At 38.5% G+C, this 16,578-nt stretch overlaps 2 protein-coding genes across 2 annotated transcripts; both read right to left on the bottom strand.

Annotated features, from left to right (window-relative positions):
- Positions 1-978: 978 nt before the first annotated feature.
- LOC144439182 (NXPE family member 3-like) lies at positions 979-3,695 on the bottom strand. Its single transcript, XM_078128453.1, has 4 exons — positions 3,558-3,695; positions 2,563-3,350; positions 2,241-2,293; positions 979-1,766 (listed from the first exon to the last, which is right to left on the bottom strand). Exons 1-4 carry the CDS (start codon positions 3,612-3,614, stop codon positions 979-981), a joined length of 1,686 nt encoding a protein of 561 aa, XP_077984579.1. The 5' UTR covers positions 3,615-3,695.
- Positions 3,696-5,336: 1,641 nt separating this feature from the next.
- LOC144438869 (uncharacterized) lies at positions 5,337-15,467 on the bottom strand. Its single transcript, XM_078128076.1, has 7 exons — positions 15,453-15,467; positions 14,450-14,573; positions 13,816-13,857; positions 10,471-11,583; positions 9,769-9,804; positions 8,742-8,920; positions 5,337-7,603 (listed from the first exon to the last, which is right to left on the bottom strand). The coding sequence occupies exons 2-7, from the start codon at positions 14,514-14,516 to the stop codon at positions 6,554-6,556; spliced, it is 2,487 nt and encodes an 828-aa protein (XP_077984202.1). The 5' UTR covers positions 14,517-14,573; positions 15,453-15,467; the 3' UTR covers positions 5,337-6,553.
- Positions 15,468-16,578: the final 1,111 nt, after the last annotated feature.

The raw sequence follows: 16,578 nt of genomic DNA, 5'->3' as shown, positions 1-16,578 counted from the left end.
TATCACAACAAAGCCATGCCATGCCATGCCAGAACAACTTACATTAACAAGGCTAACATATACATCAGCTTAGAAGGGTATCAATACGTCATATAATGATATTGCAACTTTCTGAAAGTATATAAGAATGACTGTTATTTATTGGACTATCTCTGTACAGGTAGTTCTCATGTATGGACGTGCAGCACAGACGACATTACAAATATGATTTAAAACAAGGTGTGTTAATGGGGAAAATTGCTTGCGATAATAATACATGTACAAAGAGACGGTATTACCGTTTGTGTCTTAAATCATCCTCAAAACGAAACAACAGTGAGCTTACCTTTAACATACGAAACGTGGGTGTTAATATCGATATATTATTACGATGCTTGAACACAGTACAAAAATAACCGTTCTACGTGACCTCGGGGAATATCGGCAGCTTTCTCGTAAACATGGCGGTCGTTTGGTTTATAATTAAATATTAACAAAATTAAACAAATGATCTACCAAAAGGTCAACCACCGTACATAGCTTTATATTTACAAGCTACTTTGTGCACTGGTGTGATTACCTGTACGGCTGGCGGCTCCGTGTAGTGCCAATCTCCGTAACCTTTCAACACATATTGCGTAGATCGATAGAAACGGCGGGTGACAAGGAAGGCCATTAAAAATGTGTATATTCGTCAATTTGAAGCAGTCATCTAGTCACTGTATTCTAGTTCGTATCTAGAATACGTTGTTCTGGGGTATCAGTTTTTTTCTTCCTTCCTTCCTTCCTTCCTTCCTTTGTTGTTTGTTTGTTTGTTTGTTGGTTGGTTGGTTTGTTTGTTGTTGGGGTTTACTGGGGGGGGGGGGGTGCTTAATTTTTGCCGCGTTTTAAAATGTAACATTCTACTTACTAAGACGTACTGTCACTCCCGGTTATTTATCAAAGAATTGTATTTATTTCCATATTCAAAAAAAATGTTCACAAACCTCAAATTAAAATCTAAAGTTTACAAATGTAGGACAGAAATAAATTAGCTTCCTGACGGATAACTTCCATCGGCATATGGATATTGTTCGGTGCTGGGTATGACAGATTCATGTCCCATACATCAAGGAATATCGCACCTAAACCGTCAAAAATCTGCTTCATTAATTTGTTCATTTCATAAAGAAAGAAGTCATTACTGTGTATATATGAAATGAAGACAGCGTGATCACGTGGTTTGCTACCTTTAATGAAGACCTTAGCATCAGGACACCTCTGTTTGAAACGTACAAGGGATTCTCTGAGGAGTCGGAGTCTTTTGATATAATTATCTCTTGTCCATGACGTATAGTGCGCATATGGCCCAACCAGGATGACGTAATTGCACTGTGAGTTTTGTAAACTATCAATAACTTCAGATTCGAATTTCACTTCTCCGATCGGATACGGACTTCCGCCGACTGCCCAGGGATGATGTTGGAAAGTGAACGATATATTATATTCCTCGTCTTCAACTCGGCGATATGTCCTCGCGGCATGTCGTTTCCTTAACAACCCTCCCATACCGACCAGTTCGACAACTACGTTTGAAAACTGCCTCGTTGTGGAGTCCCCCAGGAAGTACATATCTTTATGACTCAAACACTCTTTGACGTCTCTCATTGGCTGCTTCTCCCACCTGTGTAATTTACATATTAATGACTGCCAGGTGTCGTCAATCCAATAGCCTGACACGATTGGTCTTTTGCATTCTGGCGTGCAAGGACGTAAGAAGTCTTCATAATTTTTTCTTCCTCGGTTGGCTGGATGGTAAACACACAAATCTTGATTAATTATTCAGATACGTTATAAAAATTTTCCTAACAACGAAAGACGAAACATCGTTGCTAGAGACAAATTATAATAATCTAAATTGAACACAGCTTGATGTCTTAAAATCAACACTTGAACAACAAGCACAGACTGCAATATATGCCGTGTCGTTCCGCCCTCACCGGCCGCTTGACCGATGTGTGAGGGCGCCCCGTCACGGTGTACCTTACAGACCATGGACTAACACAACTCTCACAATAACAACTAAGATTATCATTTCGTCCAGCCCAGAGAACTGACTATTTGACACATTCTACTGTCAGTTCTGGTGAATGACATATCCAAGTATCCGGGCTACTCTTCATCTGTCAGAATCCATGGAGCTGATACTGTCATAGTAATGTCACGTGTATGAAGATTTAATCCTTCACTAGCCTACCGATAATATTTATACACTAATTTACCTTTGATTTGAATGAAAGTTGGTCCATTCTCTATTCTCTGCATTAGGTATTCACTGTAATTGAAAAAGAAAAGTAATTCATTAATATTGAGGCAGAAAATATAATAGAGAGAGAGAGATAGATAGACAGACAAACAGACAGACAGACAGACAGACAGACAGACAGACAGACAGACAGACAGACAGACAGACAGAGACAGAGACAGAGAGAGACAGAGACACACAGAGACAGAGACACAGAGACACGTAGAGAGAGAGACTGGAAAGCATGAGTAAAGAGCCAACAGACACATAGTTTAAAAAGTACAGAGTTGTCAGCTTACCTTTTAAAGTATTCATTATTTTCTCCGACCAACAGTTCTGCTTTTTCATTCAACCACGTTATGTTTCCTTGAGTCATGGCCAACTCGTCACAATTTGATGACGTTTCACACACAAAACCAATATCCCCAAGAGCACTTTCATGGTTGTATCCACACTTACTTTCACCGCGTTGTGTTGGCATCTTCCCTATCTGACATCGAGCTTCGCTGTATGAATTCGAATCGTTTGTGTTTTGGGAGTAGATTCCTTTCCATACAATGCGATTTGGAATATTCCACAGGTTGTACAGCCACTTTATGGCCTGACTTGTATACACCAGAGTAATGTCTATGTGTGCGATTCCTGGCCAAGCTGCGTAGAAATACACACTATACGTCCCATTTTGATGATCTATCACATGTCCTGCTGTGTTCATTTTATGGTCGATATCATACATGGCAGCAAACCAAAGATCTCCACCCGTTGTCTTCTGCACGCCCCAACTATTGAAAGTTTCAATGTTCACAATAAATATCTGCCCTTCGTAGATAGTGTCATTTCTCGACAGTTTAAATCTTGTCATATTTGGATTAGTGAAATTGTGTGTCGAAACTGGTTTGTCCATGATGTAATCTCTGTCATCCGGACGGAAAGTGACGATTTCGTAAACATCTGTTGGCAAACCAGATTCTCTTTGATGACTGGGTTTTGTCGTTGAGGGCGACATAATCATATCGGGTCGGGACGACTGCTGAACCGATGCTGTTCTTTTTTTAGTCAAATCTGTGCTCAATCCAATCTCTTTAATCTGAAATATAATGTTAGGATTTGAAGATATGAATGCATTTGTTGTTGTTGTTGTTGTTGTTGTTGTTGTTGTTGTTGTTGCTACTACTACTATGATGATGATATTAGTGAACATGAATTCGTTGTGGCTATATCACGTGATCGCGATTATTGCTGAAACAGTGCCTGTGCTTTGTAAAGTACAACTTGAAGAACGTCAAAACCTTACCAGAATGATAACAGTGGCTGCCATCAAAATCACCAGCAATTTACAATATGTCTTCATTTTGACTATGTTCACAAAGCACGGACAGTGCGCGTCACAATGGTTGTAGCGATACACAGTCTGTACACTGACTTAAACACATTGTCCCAACCTCTCTGTCATCCCGAAGTCTCACAATTCAATACCTAAGCCAGAATCTACGTCCCCACGCTCCTGAAATGAAGAAAATTTTCGTCTCAACTAACTGTCGTAAACTGTATTCACCTGCACAAGGTCAACAAGCTATACTGAGAACATTTTACTTCCAGGTCATTTAGTTAATTATTAACGAATCATTTAATTCTGTGGATCGCTTCTCATAAATGTGTCACCTACCTTCCTTCCTTTTCAGAGTACCTGGGGTGGGGGAGATGGTCCAGGAGTAAAATAATGCATCATGGCAAGAACTCAGAGATCTATATGGTTTCAATTAACACATTTTACTCTGAGATTTGCTGGGTTTATATATTTTTTTCCGCGCACGAAATGCAATGTGTATGTTTTATTCTTGCATATTTTAGAATTTTCATTTGGAAATTTAAAGTGCCTCTGCCAAAATATGCATTCTTTACATTTTACCACTGTACGTTTGACATTTTCCCGTTTATATACCTGTTTACGGTACATTGTATTATACACTGCAGTTATGACGTAACAAAAATGTGCAGAATCACATATAACTGTACGACCAATTGTACAGAATTTTCAGTGTTTTGTTTTTTTACGTTCAGATGTGACCGATACCCCAACCTTAATTTGCGGTCTAGCCCTTAGTGCCTGGATACACTCACAATACCTCGATGTTTGACTTGTTTCATGGCGTGATTTTTAGGATGATTTATCATTGTGCACTTTAGCTATAATATATGTACACGGAAAACGTTAACTCTAGTATTCAGTGTACAGGTAGTGTATGTGTAGGAATAACAGGACCAAATATTAAGGTAAGGTAATTTAAGCTATTTTCAGTCATACTGCCTTACACTAAAATGTGGGACCTTTTTGCTAGATGTTTCGAACACGAACTCATATTATGGAATTGTGTATACATACCTCCACTGTTCATTTTACCACAACATTAACAAGACGATTTTCAAAAAAATCACGCCCTAATAAAGCACGTCAAATTTCAAGTAGTAAGTTTATGTATCCAGCCTACCAAAGGCTAGATTGCAAATAGTAGCGAATATTTTCACATTGCAGCGAGTAAAACTGTGAGAGATGTAAACTGTATGCCCGATATATGTTGTCACAGAAAAAGGGAAGACAATTGGCAATCTTAAACATTTGATGTCGACATTTCCTGCAGACCGGGAGGCCGCCGTATACTCGAAACTAGAAAAAGAGCTGAAAACAACTACCTAATCTCTCACTAGATTATAATCATTGTTAACAATCATATTCTGAGTATGTAAAACATCAATCTTAGGCCTAATAAAAAAAATTGTGTGGTTCCGGTTACTCAAATTTAGAATAGGTGGGGCATTTATTTTATTTCTTTTTCGTGTGTGAGTGTCTAGTTCAGGTTTTCCATTGTTTTCCAAATTGTATCTGTGCATGTGTTGTTTATTTCAGTTGATGTCAGTTTCCGTATCCACTATTTCTCGTGAGACTTCACCATTTTTGCTATTTTATTATTTTTTTCTCGAATACGTAAAAATAAATTTAGGGTCGGCAGTGAAAAGCTAGGTGGGGTCGGGTAAGCGGAACCAAACAATTATTTTTTGTAGACCTTACAGTCGCTGTAAAAAAAATTGTCTTTTTTTACTTTTCAATTATCACGCTGATGTATTTTAATACTGTCGCAAATCATAGCCGTTACAAACAATACGTGTGAGCTAAGCGTCTTTGTTTTACCCAGTTTACTACGAGTAGGGCATACCAGGGAATGATATTGTGTACATGTATTAACCTCCATTATTGAGCTATTGGTGAAAACGTTAAGCAAATTTTACATTAGTCTATCTGCTAGACCTCGGATGTTCGTCCTATACAATACGACACACGACCGAAAGCCCTCACTGCGAACTTCGTTCGCTTATGGTATCGGAAGAAGGCCCAAACGTCTAGCAGCAAGACTAACTTTACATCTAAGAGGAAGTTTTACTTACGCTTTTCTGCACCTCGAAGAATATTGTATTGTTTTGTCTTTTACGAATATATGTCGAATACCGTCTAACGAAACTGCACCGTAACAAAAATTGTAAAATTACAGACCCCTAGGTGGAAGTTTTTTTTACTTCTTTGTAATCTCAGATGCTTTCAAATAAGACGTTCGTTGTTGTGCTAGTTACAAAGGAATGTTAAGTTATAGTTGTCCGTCGACGTTCGTCGTTCAATGGTGTTGACTTCACATTAGTGTTGCTATTCTCTTTGTTCGTCAAATGTTGTAGTGACTGTTCAGCTAACTGTACGCCACATTCAAAGTTACTCTTATACCAGATCACACGCGCACCTCGGAATAGCTCAAAAGACAGATTTATGGTTCGCCACTTACATACAATGTACCTCTCCGAACGAGATGCTTACCTTTTTTCTTCTCTCTTTCTACTGGCCTCTATTGTCCAAACTCTTACTTTAACAAAGTGTCTACATTTCCATTATTAAACAATGATGTCATAATATATTTTCTTTGCGATTGGATGTAAGTAAACGATGAAGTCATCGGTGATAAATTTACTTAAAATTGGATCGTCAGCGAAATTCTAGCTTTATCGAGTACACTAGGACCATATGCTCTCATTAATATATTATGTGACAAAGCAATGAGATTATTTTTATACTCAACTGAACAAATATGTAAATGCTTAGTTTTCTCGCCATTCAGCCGATAAGAGTCAGGATTAACGTTATTAGTCTGGTAACTCAACTTTAGAAGGTAATTAAATTAATGATTTTTAGACAAAGGGGCAAAATTGCCAAAATAGTAAATACTCAAATATTGGTCTGTGACACAATTTTCAAGAAAATATGATTGGCAGGAAAACAGCAACTACCGAAAACAAGGAGGAATGTCTCATTGCTGGAGATGATGGTACGTCTTCCACCACCGAATACTCAAATGTACCGAGGACAGCGTAGTGATCGGATAAATCCGAAATGTTGTTCGGCATAATGCATCTGTCTGAATACGGATACAAGTGACCGCCAAAAGGTTCGATGATATGATCCATGCATACGGTGAATTTAGGTTCGTCAACGTACTTTATGGCTTCTAGGCTGGATTTGACCGGTACTTGATGTGAGTAGCTATACAGGACGTAATCAAGCCATATGCCTGGCAACCAGTCGCGTTCTTCGTTGCAGTCCGGGTCAAAGTCGTTCTTATTGATGTCGTTGAAACACTTATCACTGGTACAATTGATGTTTCCTACTTTTTGAGGAAGTTTGGCCTCCATTGCCTCTAACATGGCCTGAAATTTTACTGGTTTCGAGTTAAAATCAGTATTAAAATCTCCACCGTAAATCACTGCTTCATCTTTGGGGACATTCTGTTTAAGCATCAGTGCATGCATCTCGACAGTTTGGTTGAACCGAACTTCGTCACCGAGATCATCATGATCAGCCTGTAAATGAGTACCAAGAACATGATATTTTCTCGTCTTGCCGCCAACTGATTTCTCGATCTCTGCATAAATAGCCCCTTTGGCTGCCATTGCATCATAGGAGATGGCAACTTTACTTTCATACACAGTTTCATCCCAACTAAGTATTGGCCAACGTGAAGCTATGAAGACGCCACCATTCTCATAAGTGTACGGAGGGGGGAGTAGGCGCATGAGGTCTTCTCCAAGAGTACCGGTAAAATATTTAAAACCATAATAAGTCATGATATCACGAAAGGATGCCCCATCGTCAGGAAAGCAGCCACCCATAATAGCCTCTTGGAAGACGATAGCATCGACATCTCCATGGCGAGTAAAGATCTGAGTTAGAATTCTGCATGTTCGTTCGCGTTGACCACTTTGGTAGTAGAGATATCGTAACTCGTACACGTTGTAGGTAAGTACCTTCAATGTGAAATCACAGAAAAGACATGAATTACATGATATCGTCGAATGTTTGGGTGAGGGGGGGGGGGGGTATGTGTTATGGTACCCAGTGATATTTTTTATACTAAAATTATGATGTCATACACAAGGTCCACATAAACTCTGTACGAACATGTTACCGGTCATTTCAGAAAGAAGGCAGTCACATAGGTGAATGTAGTCGTTTGTTTCCAATATACATCAATACGTAATCAGTATATTTACACCTAATAAATATAACACTGGATAATTCATGTAAATGGGAAGTAGGGAAATAGCTTACAGCTAGTCTGGGCATGTCCCCTCACATATTTATATAAACAGCAAAGTACTCAATATATTTCAGGGGAAGATGTATAAAAAGTCATTATTTTGACCATTTTATAGTTATAATAGATTGTACTCTCATTTGCAATAACAGGCATTCCTATTTCTACCAGCAAAAATTGAACAGAGATTGAATAGACCTATTGCCGGTTCCAAGATGCATTGCGCGTGTCCCCATACAATGCCATGTATTATACGCGTACGCGCAGAGGGGTTTGCACGCGCTACTCAGGGGATGGTTGTCACATGACGGTACCCTGGGTTTACCCGTAAAACCCAATCTGTCATCGATGACGTTCAGTTTTTGTTCTATAAAATCACACCCCTAATTAAAGAGGTCAACATGTCTTACCATCATTTCCTGATGAAAATGTTATTTCAAATACAATAAAGACAAAACAAGAGTAAAATGAAATCTAACAACATAAGCGACATCATCTCGCGCAATGCATCTTGGAACCGGAAAATTGACTATTGAGTTACTGGCTGAAACTGCAAGAAGTGCGCAATGAAAGATTGTTCAAACATAGGGTCTATGTCCAAACAAGCATATACGATGCAATCACGATTGACATGCGCACACGGGTACAATTTCGGTTGCCTTTATGGATTTAGCTTCCTTCTGACTCTCCAAGACGTTGACAATGAACATAATAATATACTATAATATTTCGAACCTGAGATGGCCGTTGCCAATTAATTGTGCCAAATGAACCTTTTTCAAACCATCGAACAGTGTAAGGGCTGGATACATTGAGTAAGACATATGATAAACCATTGTTATTATTACCTTAAATGTAGTGGCTGGTGTTGGACGAGGTAACGTGATCTTTGGTACAGCGCAGAGGACATTTTTACCAGCCCTTACATGACATAAATCCCACGTCTTGTAACTTGCCGTACAAACTTCTTCTAGTCCGAACATCTCACAATATTTGGGTGTCAAGTCACACTCATTGGTGGCATATCCTATGAAGCAATATATATCAAGTAAACGAATAAAATATACGTTAAATAAAAGTCAGTGTATGATTTGAATACGTTTTCATGTCTACATATGTTTTATATAGTTCTGTAAGTGCATAACTGCTAACTCTTAGAATTCCATCACAGTGAAGCCACCGTGCTTGATATTACGTGATACTCCACGCAGTATTTCTACGAGTGTGGAAAAATAATGTAATTTTGAAGATTTTCCATACAGACTTATTTTTGGCAAAAAATGCAAAATTAAGTAGTGACTAGATTGCCTTCTCGTACATGAACACAATGTTACAGTCTGGTATGGAAGTAAAAATTAGTCTTTGAGATAGCTGATGACTCTTATAGATGACAAAATTTTTTCGCGGCGAAAATATCTAGGTTTATAGTATTCAAGTCCCGAAGATAGTATATAGCCTACCTGCAGACGTGTAGGACCAAACGCTACAACACTATTTCCGCTATCCTAACTGACATTTTCATTTTTTGAATTTTCGCTCGTCCAACAAAAATTCAAAAAAAAAAATCAAAATGTATGTTTATAGATAGATAGCGGAAATAGTGTTGTAGCGTTTAGTCTATAGTCTGTAAGGTACACCGTGACGGGGCGCCCTCACACATCGGCCAACCCCTAACAGAGGAGGCCGGGCGAAACGTCACGACGTATCTTACAGTCTACGTTTAGTTCTACACTAGACCCTACACGGGTAGGGTAGGGTTTATGGTCCTACACGTCTAAAGGTAGTCTAGATCTAGGTAGCATATATATAGTATAATTACATGTAAGGTTTTAAAACTGAAGACAGTGCGATGATTTATGTTATGATTTGACTTACCCAGCCATACTTTCGGTACATCATTAGTACATTCCTCTATTGGAATAAATAGAAAGGATTGAACTGTCAATAACACAGTCACTAAATATTCAGTGTTTTCTGATAGACCTCTTAAAGAAAAAACCTTGTCAAAGCTTATTTTAATGAATATATTGTTATTAAAACCACAAAGGACTTGTAGTCACACAATTTTTGTTATTTTGTCAATGATGCTAATGTATATTTGAGACATGTGACACTATTTATTTTATCTTGTATACTTTGTGGCTTATTAATATTAGCCAGTGGGCTGGATGTGGCTATTTCTATGTCATTGTCCACGTAGGACACTTTAGCAAACAAATAGCATAGCATAGCATAGCATAGCATAGCATAACATAACATAACATAACATAACATAACATAACATAACATAACATAACATAACATAATAACATGACATGACACGACATGACAGAACATAGCATAACATAACACAACATAACATAACATAGCATAATAACATAACATAACATAACATAACATAACATAACATAACATAACATAACATAATAACATGACATGACATGACATGACAGAACATAGCATAACATAACACAACATAACATAACATAACATAACATAACATAACATAACATAACATAACATAACATAACATAACATAACATAACATTTCATTACATTATATTTACATAGGCCTACCTGGTATAGGTTCTGGAGTTGGGTATTCAACAGGATCCAAAACTGCAGAGGAGAAATCAAAACGACCTAACACTGCATAATGTTCGGCAAGGTCTGTTATATTCATGGCCAACTGACAGGGTTCTTGAGTTGGCAAAGGTTGAATACAAACTTCAAATGGATTTTCATCCACGAATTTGATAGATTCTTGGCTTGCGTTGTTCGGCATCAAATGCTGGTTGCTATAGATGACATAATCTAGCCACTTTCCTCCATCCTCTGGACTTACCCTGACGTCATTGTTTTCATAGTCTATGGTCACATTGAGGTCTCCGACAATACCCGGCATATTTGCCTGGAAGATTTCTAACATCTGTTCCCATCTTCGATCTGTGCCATGGAGATCTGTATTTAAATCACCGGCATAGATAACTGGCTCTTCCGCTGTTATGTTTTGTTCTTCCACGAACATCCGCATTTCTTTGGCTTGAAGAGCTCGTATTTTAACTCCCTCATCACCATGCAATCCAGCCAGCATATGAGTTCCCAGGATGTGATATATTCTTTTTCCAGAATTTGTCTCCTTTTCGATTTTTGCGTACACCAATCCCTTGTCGGACACGTTATCCGGAGAAGGCTGAGCAGCATTTTTGTATATTCTTTCACTCTCTTTCACTATTGGCCATCGAGACGCGATAAAGACACCACCATTCTGGGTATCTTCTCTATCTTCTTCGCCTAGTGTCTTTGTGAAATGTTCAAATCCATATTGAGTCAACATGTCGCGGAATGATACACCATCGTAGGGAAAGCATCCACCCATGAAGGCTTCATTAAACACAATGACGTCAAGGTCACCATACAGGTCAAAGATTTGCTGTGGGATACGACAGGTTCGCTCATGTTGACCATTCTGGTAATACGTATACCCACGCTCCCAAACATTGTATGCCAACACTTTCAAAGTTGTAGCCGGTGTTGCTGGAGCTAGATTTTTGTCAGGGGAGGAGCAAATGACATTTTGGCCTCTGTCTTTGCATGGGTGCCTGAATCTGTAAGTTTCAGTACAGACGAAGTCTAGTCCAAACTTGCCACAGTAAGATTCGTCGAGATCACATTCTGGTAAGGCATCACCTATTCGGAAGAGAATGTAGAGTGTGAATCATAAGCAACATCAAAATGATATATATATATATATATATATATATATATATATATATATATATATATATATATATATATATATATATATATATATATACAAGACGACAAACTACTACAAACTTAAACCCAAAACATACAACGACCTCCTACAACAAAACGTCACAAAATCCTACAAACACGCACAACCCAACACCACACAAGCAATCCATAGAGAAAACAAAAAGATCACAACGAAACTACGCTTCGACGACAGAGTAGATACTACAGCATACAAAGAAGCATTCGTGACACTCAAAGACCACAAACCGAATTTTACCAACAAACCTACCTGCCGATTTATCAACCCCACAAAATCCGAGATAGGCAAAATCAGTAAACAAATACTCGATCGAATCAACACCAAAATTCTAAATTCGACAAAGTTCAACCAATGGAAGAACACAGCATCAGTAATCGAATGGTTTAAAGCCGTCGAAAACAAACAAGCCCACAACTTCATCAGCTTCGATGTTGTAGAATTCTACCCATCAATCAGCCAAAACCTCCTCAACAGAGCACTGACTTTCGCCTCAGACTACGACAACATCACAGCCGACGAACGTAACATCATCCTCCATGCCAAGAACTCTGTCCTTATACATAAACAACAACCCTGGGAAAAGAAAGGCAACACAACATTCGACGTAACAATGGGCAGCTATGATGGTGCCGAAACATGCGAGCTGGTAGGAAGCTTCCTCCTCTCCCAACTACAAGGCCCCGGTATCAACATAGGCTAATACAGAGATGACGGATTAGCCGTTTCGAACACATCACCAAGAGACACAGAAAACATCAAGAAAAACATATGCTGCATTTTCCACCTCAACGGATTACGCATTACAATAGAAGCCAACAAACAGATGATCAACTTTTTAGATGTCACCCTCAACTTGAGCAACGGTACGTACCGGTCCTACACAAAGCCTGACACCATCCTACAATATGTACATCGAGAGAGCAACTACCCACAAATCACGACAAAGAACACTCTTCGGACAAAGCATCCTTCGACCAAGCCGCGCCTCCATACCAAAAAGCACTCAACGAGAGCGGATACAAATACACACTACACTACGAGCCGACTACGACCTCTAGACGAAGAAACAGACAACGGAAAGACATACTATGGTACAACCCCCATTCAGCAAAAATGTTAGCACCAACACCGGACACAGATTCCTCAGCCTTATAGATAAACACTTCCACAAAGATCATAAACTCAGAAAAATCTTCAACCGCAACACCCTTAAAATCAGTTACAGCTGCATGAATAACATCAAGCACGTCATCGACAACCACAACAAACGCATCCTTATTTCACACGAACGCACCAACACCACCGTAAACAGCACCAATGTCAGTAAAACATGCAACTGTCGGCAAAAGAAAACATGCCCGCTCAACGAAAACTGTCTACAGCGATCCGTCATCTACCAAGCAGCCGTCACACGCAAGGACAACGACAATACAGAAACATACATTGGGTTTACAGAAAACGAGTTTAAGACAAGGTATAGAAACCATACAGCATACACTAAACACAGGAACTCTACGGAACTCAGCAAACATATCTGGACCCTCAAGGATAAAAACATCGACCACTCCATTTCCTGGCGACCATTTTCATCCAATCCAACCTACAATAGCTCAAGCAAGAAGTGCAATTTATGCCTCAAAGAAAAGTTCTTTATTATCTGCCGACCCGAACTATCTACATTAAACAAACGAAATGAACTTGTATCCTCTTGTCGTCATAGAAATAAAACATTGTTGTGTAACACCTGACCCCATCGCACACCGCCATAACTTATTAACACCTTTTGTACAAACTTCAAAAGCACCACTCAACACCCTAGGTAAAACCCGCCTTACACCACACGGTTTATACGAGGTACTAGTATATTCAGTACATCAGCATCTCCTGACGAGTGATTTACTCACGAAACAGGCTTGCAGAGACGAAAAAAACCTACTTGATTTTCTTCTACCCTCAATATATATATATATATATATATATATATATATATATATATATATATATATATATATATATATATATATATATATATATATATATATATAAATGAAAAAAGAAGGTGACTTGGTTACATATATCGTTATTATGATGATATCGATATATAGTACATCAATTGTGCTTACCTAATTCAACTTGTGGTTTTCCACTCTCACATGAATGAGAATCTGTAAATGAAAAAAAAGGAATTTTAACAAAGTCTTGTGAGTACATCTGGTATTGTTGACAAAAGGCACAGAAAGAAACATTTCATGTTTAGAGGTTGGTCGCGGGGATATGTGTGTGTGTGTGGGGGGGGGGGTTATGTGTGTGGGGGTATGTGTGTGTGTGGGGGGGGTATGTGTGTGTGGGGGGGTATGTGTGAGGGGGGTTGTTGTTGAGAACAATGATTTGGGTTTAACTATTTGATATCTGGGGGATATCCAGAGGGATGGGTATTCTTGGATTTATTTTTTTCTGGAGGGGGCATGAATTTTTTAGAGCATTTTGTAAGGAGGTGCGGAGGGGCTGCGAAAAAAAATTGACCAAAATATTGTATCGACTGCCCCCGCCGTAAATTCTGCTCATTCTCTGATGCTTTTGAATTACACTGAATATTTCATTTCGTAGAACTTTATTGGGATTAATCCCCAAAACCAATTAGAGTAATCTAACCTTACATCGACATTGATCAAGGTCACCTCTATAGCCCTCACACCACCATTACCAAATATAAAGTGTCAATTTGATGAGAGTTATTTATAAGCTTAGTAGACTTACAACAGATTACTGGGAAAAGCACACAGAGCACCGTCCCAAGAAGGAAAACGCCCTTTGTTGTTTCCATGACAACGCCTTTTGTTGTTTCCGTGATCACAGTAAGTACGAAGTACGAGATGTCTACCTGCAAAATTATAGAAATGACATGTACACAATCACTTCGATGCAAACAAGTTAACGTCCTAGTAGAATGTAACCTCCCGGTATTCCGAATGAGTGCTACGTCATCGAGGACGAATGATTCCCCTCAAGTCGGCCGTATCCCTCCGAGTCGATAGGCAAGGAGGGCTACAGACATAGGGGAATCATGAGTCCGAGATGACGTAGCAAGAATGAGAAATACCGGGAGATTATTTATTTATTATATACATAGACCCACTGTTTTTTTGTTTTTTTTTTATTATGATGACAATTTTAAACTAAAATATTCTCAAACTTACGCTGAACGCGCATCAATTACAAAGTGATAGGGCTACTGCTCTCAGCTGTTTATTCAGTTTTCAGAATGTAGACCCGCCATTGCGGCAGCTACGGTGGCTACTTCTACGAGTACTAACCTATATATTGGGGTCATTAAAATTACACCAGCGACTTTCAGGCAGGGAACATTTTGCCAACGACGGGACGTTTGCCAACAGCAGTGATTAATTCTTTGACAAAATATAGACACGTTCTGTGGAAAAAATGATCCATACGGAGAGACTGACTAAGGAACGGATCCGGATGCCTACACTCGGCGGTTATGCACAGAACTCGGCTCAGTCATACGCTAAAAACATTAACACTGGCAAGTTAAAACGTCGAAAAAACATGGTGAAATTTTACGAAAAGGGATAGTGTCCGAAAGAGGTGTATTTGTTCACTGTTTACACTGATGATAATGGTCGATGTTCGGCAATCAATGAATATACTGATCACATAAATAGAAAGGAAACCATATTTTCAAACAACAACAACAACAACAACAACAACAACTACAACTACAACAACAACAACAACTTACTAACTGTACAGGTTGATGGTGTTTACAAACAGTTCAAAGTAGTTCCGACCATATTACTATACTGTGACGTCAACGTATAGTAATTATGATATCATACATGTATGGATTTCATATTACCGTACTTTGACGTCACACCCTGGGAATATGACTTTATGAGGGTTTATATGTATATAATAATATATGTTATTAACATTTAAGGAGGTTTGTTATTAACAGTTTGAAGATCATAACGATTACTGATCACAGAGAAGTACGAATTAGCCGCGACCCACCTTAACCTACCAATCTAGCTTTCTCAGTTTTATAGTACGGTGTGATTTGGGATATTCCACTGGTAGGTTTACTCTAATCCATCTGTATGATTTTTAAAAAATATGTATAGTAAATAAGTCTTATTTACTGTACATATTTTTTTTAAAATCATACAGAATGATTCGAGTACCTGTGGGATAATATGTGTCGATATTAAACTGTGGCGGCTAACGCCTCCTCGTTATAATGAACCAAAGTATTACTCGTTGACTCCAGACGATGAAATGTTGCGATGTTTCGTAAATCATTTGTTGAGCCAGACATGCCTACTGCTTGCAATATCCATGATATCTGTCAGTCAGCAACACATACACATATAGTATGACGTCACACTGCCATAGAACTATATAGTATGACGTCACACTGCCATAGAGTATGAAGTCACACTGTCAATGATTATTTGGGATTATATTCAAAGTGCAAATATATAAGCCGGGCAAATTGTTCTCAGAAAAAAATTAAAAGTACTATAAAATTACAAAATTATTAAAGTTTTAATTATTACAATTTTGCCAAGTTATCGGTCCTTATGACCAATTTAGATTGCAAAGGAAGAAAACAAATTTAGAAAATACAATGTTCAAATCTTACCAATCCGTTATCACTTAGTTACCCCAATTGATTATTTCCAAAAGAGATTGACCAAAGGATCGACAAGTAAGTTTCTTGCCCATAGCTGCATGACTTGTGTGAAAGTTATTTATAGATTGAAGCACTCAGTGCCTCATTTTTGCTCTTATTATGTGTCCGAGTTCACGCGAAATACTGTATGTAGCAAATACCTTAGCAAGTGTTTACTAGAGTACAACTGCTG

Source organism: Glandiceps talaboti, chromosome 8, assembly GCF_964340395.1.
Source record: "Glandiceps talaboti chromosome 8, keGlaTala1.1, whole genome shotgun sequence".
Lineage (NCBI taxonomy): Eukaryota > Metazoa > Hemichordata > Enteropneusta > Spengelidae > Glandiceps > Glandiceps talaboti.
Note: the sequence above shows the minus strand (reverse complement) of the source record. Positions and strands in the feature narration are given on the sequence as shown.